The following is an 8,744-nucleotide window of genomic DNA, read 5'->3' on the forward strand; positions in this document are numbered from 1 at the left end:
TAAAGGATTTTCCTAGAAATTGAGTGTTTCTCGGGAAAGTTGTGTTTTTCATATGCAATTTGTAGGGTTAGTTACGAGGGTGATGATTTTAAGGACTTAGACAGCGCAGAGGTCCCCACCATACTCATAAAGGATGATGGATTTTACAAAGACTTGGCACAAAAGAGGGTCGGATTAGAGAAATTAAAGGCAAGGAGTAGTGTAAAGGTCAAATCAGAGTAAGACAATGATGAAGGGAGGAAGGAGGAATCACTAGTTGGAGTGACTTGATTAAAAGGTGGGTCAGTGGTTGAGAATGATGGAGGAAAGGAGAATGATGGTGATATGGAGGATGAATCATCGAGTGACTCAGGCTCGAGAGATCACAAGTCTAGGATTGACTTGGAGGCATTGTTGCCAATAGAATTGTTGTCATCGTTTGGAACCATTGGTATTCCAAAGTAGTGTGTCTCACACCTTTTTGACATATATGAATTTCTAAGATCATTCAACATTTGTTTGTTTCTAATGTTGTTAACTCTGGATGAGTTCATTGGTTTTGTTAATGGTTGCATTGCAAACACCTTATTTGATGTCATTCATGTTTCCTTCATGAGAGTGTCGCAACATCATCTTGAAGTTATCTCATCGGAGGGTTCAAAGCTTGCTTCAAAATGCCTCATCTACTTATATTTATTCCTATATTGTTGTAGGGATTGTTTGCATGAGTAACTTGTTTACACTTTATGGCATTATCATATTCATAGTTACTAATATTGGAAAATGGCCAACTATGAAAATGTTATAGCACAATGGTCATCATAGAAGAAAACAAGATGATATTTATTTAAAATAATATTATATTTTATGAACTAAGTAATTTATATTGCACATATAAATACTCAACCCCTCCCCTAAAATAAAGAAATTCACGATGAGTAATAAATAAGTCACACTTATTATTTTACCAAAAAAACTTTATTAGAAAATGAAGAAGAAATCACAAATTTACTCCCAAAACCTTAAACAACATTGTTTAGAGGCAAAAACGGATTTTGATGATTTTCTAAAAAAACTTTATCTGACCTGATCCAATAAAGTGTGGTTTGAATTTGATTGCATGCTTTAGTTTTTACTAACGCATCCTTATACAAGCAGGCATTTTAGTATCCTAATAATGGATGTCTTTAACTCTAAATACTAAATTCATAGCATGGTAACTTTTAGTCATAGAATCATCTGACTATAATTTTTCTAAATCCATACATGAGAAAAAGCAAAAGATGTAAGACAAAAATAAAAAAAATAAAACAACAAGGTTTAAACTATTTAACTACATCTAATAATCATATACAACATAACAAACATGACATAACATGTGTCTTAATCATGTGAATTTAAACACCCATTTCAAAAAAAACTAACAATTAAATAATTAGATTCTAACAAAAAAAAAAGGAACACTTGAATATATAACCATAATTGATAGGAAAACAAAACAAATCAAACAATGTAAGGGAGAAAAATCTTGGTAAGGGCCTATACACATATACCTCAAGAAAATCTTTATGTAAACATTTGAGAACCACATTTTTTGTGAGCAATCACAAATTTTATTATTATTGGTATGATTCAGTTTGGAAACACTAATTGAAAATTGAACCGAACCAATTGATTAGACAAAAAAATCATCCAAACAAATCCCATAAAAAATGGCTTGTGTCAAGCTTTTTTTAAAAAATAAGTTTTTGTTATTGTTTTTTTGGATTGGATTATATTTTAACACCCTTAGCCGCAATGAACAAAATCAACAGGAAAATAACAAAAAAATTATGTTTGATCCTGGATAAAAAAAATCATAAATCAAAATGAAAAAAAAAATCTAAACATAATTAAATGTGAAAACACATACACACACCTGTATAAATACAGGACATACATCATAGTATCCAATATTTGTATTCAATGATATTTCACTCACCTGAGTAATGGATCGGAAAGAAACCATCTCCAATAACCTAATTTTTTTGTTTCGCTTGCTTCAAGTAATAGGAGATAGGATAAATGAACAAGATACAAGATAGAATCTTGAGTTAGTTGGGATGGGCGTATAGTGATCCAAGGTAGTAACATTGATGGGTGGAGAGTGGGATCAAAAGAAGAAAACCAGACAATGGAGGAATTGGGAACAAGAAAATGCATTTCTCGAATGGTTATGGAATCGGCGGAGATACAAGAAAGAAGAGGAAATGAGAATGATATATTTAGAGAATGTAAACCTAATTGCCCAAATGATCATTTATTATGCTAAAAGATATTGAGTTGGGCTTTTTAATCATTGTTTTCCCTAACTAGACCTTATTGGTAATGAGTATAGGACTGAACTTCGGCCCAAAATAAATAGAATTAAAAGAAAAAGTAAGAAAGTTTAGGTTTAACCTTAGATAAAAGATTAAAAAAACTAAAATAAAAAACAAACTTAAACAAGTAAACCTAAACATGGTTAAATCATAATCAAACAAGAAACCCATACATACAAGATGCTCATCATTTGATGTTTATTTGTATTCAATGATACCTTATTCACTTGAGTAATGGATAAAAAAAGTCATATATAATAAGTTAACCTTTTTTTCTTCATTTGCTTTAAGGAGATAAAGGAGAAATGAGTGAGATCCAAGGCTAAGTCTCAAATTAACAGTGATGAGCAAATAGTGAAATCCAAGGTAGAGGCACTAATGGGTGGGAAGTGTTATTTGAGGGAAATGAATCAGAAAAATGAGGAGTTACAAACCTGAAAGGGCATCTCTTAAATAGTCTTGAAACTAGCAAGTGAACTAAAAAGAAAAAAATGGGACAAGGAATTTAGAGAAGATTTTGGATCAAATAGTAGGCGACAATGTATTATTTAACAAAAATGAATAGTGGGTGACAATTAATTGCTATATGAATTTTCCAAAGAAGTTAACTGCTTTTAGAACAAGAATCATGCCTTTCTTATTGATGGGAATGACAAAAATTAATTTTGTAATATACCTACTAAGGAGAACACTTACTTGTCAAAGATATAGTCATCAACAACTTCAAAGCAAACTTGATGGAACATATTTTAGGAACATGTTTGTTGGAGATCCCACATCGGCCAGTGATAAGGCAAAAATAATGTATATAAGTGAAGGACAACCTTCACCTTACAAGTCGGTGTTGTAGTATTAAGTTAGACCCATAACTCATTTCTAATTAAGATGGTATTAGCCTATTGTGCCACCCTCTATGTCCAATCTTGCAATCGAGTGGCATCAGAGTTGATAGCTCACAAATTGAGACCATCTAGTACTCATAAAGATGAAATTTGGAAATTTTAATAGAGGGAAAGATTGTTGGGAAATAATTCAAATTTCTCATTTCAAATCTCTAGATATTGCATAGATTTAAAAGATATTATCTTTAGGATATTGTTTAGATTTAAAGATATTATCATTAGGATGTTAAGTTTACAAAGAATTGTTTTTTAGAGAAAAGAATCACCCCACCCAATCATTGTAGATGAGATAGGAGTCCTATGAAGGAGACTTTCAAGTTTGTCCATAAAACTTGTAATGAAGATGAATAAAATATTGAAGATATCCTTCTTTTACAAATATATATCTCTACAAAAATTCTTCAAATGGTATTAGAGCCTATCTTAAATCCGTTGGTGGGTTTTTGTACTTATCACACTCTAGGCGAATAGCCTTGAGTGTGAGGGAGAGTGTTGAAAAGCCACCTTAATTGGAGTCGGTCTTAGTCACCTTAGTTGTGGTTGTGGTAGTTGTGAGTAAATAAAAGTGTGTTGAAGTCCCATATTGTGGCGAATAGTTGTGAACAAAAGGCAGTGTGTTGAAGTCTTATATTGGTTAAATATAATATCGAGATAGAGTATATAAGTGAAAAGTAATCCTCATCTTATAAATTGATTTAGTAAAATTGAATTAGACTCAAACCCACATTCGTAACAATGTTGAATATAAGGATAATGAAAGTTAACTTAATTTAATTTAGGCTTTAGAAATTAAATGGACTTAATTGATCCTAGATAACTTGCAAATTAGCTATTAAGCTAAAATGTATTATATTGGGATTTTTAATCACTTTTTTTTTCTTCCTTTTTGCCATATTGGTTGCGGGTACAAGACTAAATTTTGGCCTAGAAGATATTCTTCTAATTTAGTCCCTAGTCTTTTTTTTTGGGGGGGAGGGGGGGGGGGAATGTAAATTATATTAAACCCAAAATGATACAGCAATAAACGGGACATACCCCGCAGTTAGAGAAAAGCAAAAGTCTCCCTAATACAAGAAGGCCTAGATCAAGATGCTAAAACAAATGCAACAGGTGCGCTTGTCTATACATAAGAAATTTAATCTTGCTAATAACCTCTATTACATAAAATTGATAATCTTCAAAAATCAGCTTGTTCCTAGACAACCAGATGCAGTAAATTGTAATTGCTATAGCCAGGCAACGAAATTTTCCTTAAACACCTGATGTGGATCTGCCCCTAATTAAAGAGTTAGTAATGCGTTGCAAAGAAGTGAAACGTCTACGGAAAGGAGCCAAATCACGAATGTGAGCCCAAATTTGGAGAGATTTCCTGCAAGAAAATAACAAATGAGCATTTGACTCAGCCTCATTTGAACATAAAGGGCAGAGGGAACCCTTGTTCAAAAAAGCAACTTTGTCAAGAGTAAGCAGGTGGTTCCTTTTAGCAAGTCATAGAATGAAAGACATCTTAGGGGGGATTGTTGGGTTCCATATAACAGAACACCAACTAATAGCAGGCTTGACACCTCTAATGTATTCATAGACTTTGCCAACAAGCAATTGTTCATTGGTGCTCCAAGATTGAATCCTCTTTTTGGCCTCTTCCGTACTTAACTCTTTGGAGATAATAAAGTCCCTTATTTGAATGATTTTCTTTATCAAAACTGAATCTGATGAAGAAGTATTGTAATTCCACACATCGCTCCCTCTGAAATAGTAATGGTGAACCCACCGAACCCATAGAGAATCTTTCTTACAATGAAAGTCCCACAGGATACGGGAAAGAAGCGCAAGGTTCTAGTCCTTGAGATTAAAAAGGCCTAAACCCCCCTTTTTTTTTCGGAGAACAAATTACTGACCAAGCAACTAAGGGCTTGTTTTTGCCAATATCCGCTTTGCCCCATAGAAAATTACGGCATGAAGCGTTGATCCGGTCCAGAACAAATTGAGGCAAAGGAAAAATCCCCATCCAGAAATTCATAATTCCTTGAATAACTGCTCTGATCAACTCTAGCTTACCTGCATAAGATAAAGACTTCCTGCTCCATCCCTGAATCAAGTCAGTAATCTTGGAAAGCAAGGGAGCAAAGTGACATACATTTAATCTAGATGATAAAAGGGGAACACCCAAGTATCTAAAAGGGAAGTCACCCAAGCTAAATCCAGTAAGCTGCTGAATATGAGAAAGCTCATGAGGCCTAATACTGGCTGAGTATATGGCAGATTTATCAGAGCTGATGGAAAGCCCTGAAATCCTACAGAAGTGCTGAAGTTTGGCAAACATAGTTGACACATAAGGGATGTCTCCTCTAGATAGAAGCATAATATCATTTGCAAAAGCCAAATGAGATAGCTGAATACCTGCACAGTTGGGATGAAATTTAAAATTGGCATCATCCTTGAGGCTGCTCATATATCTGGAAAAGTACTTCAAACAAAGCACAAACAGATAAGGGGAGAGAGGATCCCCTTGTCTAAGACCTTGCTTCCTTTAGTGTGACAGTCAATGGATCCATTTATAGCTACTACATGCATTAGTATAAGACCCTGCTTCCTTTAGTATAACTTTCATTTGCGCTTAAATATTTGCTGATTGAGTATTAATCCATTTATGGCCACTTCAAATAAAAAAATAAAATATCAAATATTTAAATTACAAATATAATAATAATAATAAAACTAAAATATTGTTTTAAATAATCAAATTATTAATACCAGTTAATTTTAAAAAATAAATTTATTAAAATATCAAAATATATATTGTGCAAGTTATTTAAATATTTAAAATACTATTTTATAATTTGGTTATTGAAGTCTGGAAGGAGAAAAATAAATCAAGTAAACGTGTTGTAAATACTCAGATTGTGATTGTGTTAACCAATAATTAATTATTTAATTTCAAATTATAAAAATAAAATTAATAAAAACAGATTTTGTTGGATTTTAAAATGAAACCAATCAGAATATATAAATCGGTATTTGCAAATCACGTCCAATAATGATAATAATGAGTGGAAATCACGTATAAAATTGTATAATAATGTTTTATCTATATAAAATGATATTTATATAAAATTAACTAATAATAAAATATATAATTGAATCAAATTAAATATCAAATATTTAAATTACAAATATAATAATAATAATAATTAAAATATTATTTTAAATATTCAAATCATTAATATCAGTTGATTTTAAAAATAATTTTATTAAAATATTAAAATATATATTGTGCAAGTTATTTAAATATTTAAAATTTTATTATTAAAGTCTGGAAGGAGAAAAATAAATCAATTAAATGTGTTATAAATATTAAGATTGTGATTTGTTAACCAATAACTAATTAATTATTTTCTAATTTCAAGCTTCAAACTATAATTTATTAATTGAGCTAAATTTGGAATTAAAATATTAAAATATATATTATTCAAGTTATTTAAATATTAAAAATATTATTTTATTATTTGGTTATTAAAGTGTGGAAGGAGAATATAAATCAATTAAATGTATTATAAACATTAAGATTGTGATCCTGTTAATCAATAATTAATTAATTATTTTTTCATTTCAAAATTCAAATTATAATTTATTTATTGAGTTAAATTTGAAATGTAAAAAGTTTGACATCCGTTTATTAAAACATGACACATGTGCTGATAGTCACAGTTAGCAACGGTCTTTTGTATAGTATATGATATGTGATATGACATATTAATCTAGATATCACTATTTACTTGACCTTTTTTTATTATTATAGTGAAAATTCAAAATTTAAGATTTAATGAAAAATTAAAGCAATTTAAAAATGAAAGAATGAAATTATTAAACCAATGATTAAATCTTTATTTATTATTTATTAATTTGATTTGATTTAATTAATTAATTAGAATTGATTTAATTACATTTAATTCAAGAATGAGCCAAAGGAGAACACGTAGCAGCTTACAAATTATATAAAACCTTCTTTTATAATATATAGATATAGATTATAATCTAAACTTTTTATATAATGATAAAGATCGGTAGAATTTTGATATATAAAAATTCATATGAGCACTCATACATTTAGTAAGCAAAAATTGCATTTATTTGATATAATAAATATAATTTTGAGTAAAAATATTAAAGTTAATTGTTTAATACTTTTAATATTTCCTATAATTAATACTGTGAATTAAAATATATATTAACGTAAATACTACATTAAAAACATTGTATGCTACATCAATACTTCTTTTAAAGCCTAATTTACTATGATCTAATTTAATATACATATATATATATATATATATATATATATATATATATATAAGAGTCAATTAATTTCAACTACCATTAGTAAATTAAATAATTTCAACTATAAAAGCCAATCAATCATTATATAAAAAAGTTCACTGCATGTTTAGAATTTGGCATAAAAAGTAGTTTAGAAGAGAGAAAAAAAATCCCTCTATATAAAAATACTATTTTTTAAGAAATAGTGAATTCTTAAGTTTTATGTCATATTCCCAAACGTTATATGAATCCATTTCCTATTCACTACATGCAACAAACCAATTTAGTATAACTTTCATTTGCGCTTAAATATTTGCTGATTGAGTATTAAATATTTGATATTTTATTTTTTTATTTGATTATATGTTTTATTTGATTATATGTTTTATTATTATTTACTTTTATACAAATATCATTTTATACAGACAAAATATTATTATACAATTTTTATATGTGGTTTCCACTCATTATTATCATTATTGGACGTGATTTGCAAATACTGATTTACATATTTTGATTGGTTTTATTTTAAAATCCAACAAAATATGTTTTTATTAATTGTGTTTTTTTTTTACCTCTTTTAAGATTATCTTTTTCTCATTCCTTCACACTATATATAGATAGAGCGTTATCGCACAATCCCATATAGGTCTTTTTTTTTTTTTTTTTCCTTTCCTTCTGTTGAAGGGCCATATGAATTCAAAAGAAAGAGTGACTGATAAATCTTATTTTGATTTAAACGAAGAAGAGATTGTGTTGACGACTTTTTTTCCAGTGACATTATCTTCTAGGACTGTTGTTGCACATGTTAGTATTTTTATAACGTTTCATTAACATATTACATTATTCGTAATTGTTATACTAGTTTGTTTCCTTGCCATAGAATTCCAACAACAAGACTTGGTCAAGAATGACATGCAAATGCTTATAAATTATTTTACTCAGTTGATGAAGATGACAATTCGTTGTACGAGTGTGAAATACTGAAGAAGGTGGACATATATAGACGAACTGAGCGTTCTCTTGAAAGTGATTGGATGCATTTCATGAAGAAAAAAAAAAGGATTTCAAAAAAGGATAAAGGCTACATTTAAAAAATCTTCGGCATAAAAACTTTCTTTTAATTTGAAGTATCCATAGATTGAACCATAAGTTTATCTTTGTATCTTTATCTCAAGAGATATAA

At 29.2% G+C, this 8,744-nt stretch overlaps 1 protein-coding gene across 1 annotated transcript; it reads right to left on the minus strand.

Moving 5' to 3' along the window:
* Positions 1–362: 362 nt before the first annotated feature.
* Positions 363–5,693, minus strand: LOC114380322. Its single transcript, XM_028339324.1, has 2 exons — positions 5,140–5,693; positions 363–456 (listed from the first exon to the last, which is right to left on the minus strand). Exons 1-2 carry the CDS (start codon positions 5,691–5,693, stop codon positions 363–365), a joined length of 648 nt encoding a protein of 215 aa, XP_028195125.1.
* Between the last annotated feature and the right edge of the window lie 3,051 nt (positions 5,694–8,744).

Source organism: Glycine soja, chromosome 12 (assembly GCF_004193775.1).
Source record: "Glycine soja cultivar W05 chromosome 12, ASM419377v2, whole genome shotgun sequence".
Classification (NCBI taxonomy): Eukaryota; Viridiplantae; Streptophyta; class Magnoliopsida; order Fabales; family Fabaceae; genus Glycine; species Glycine soja.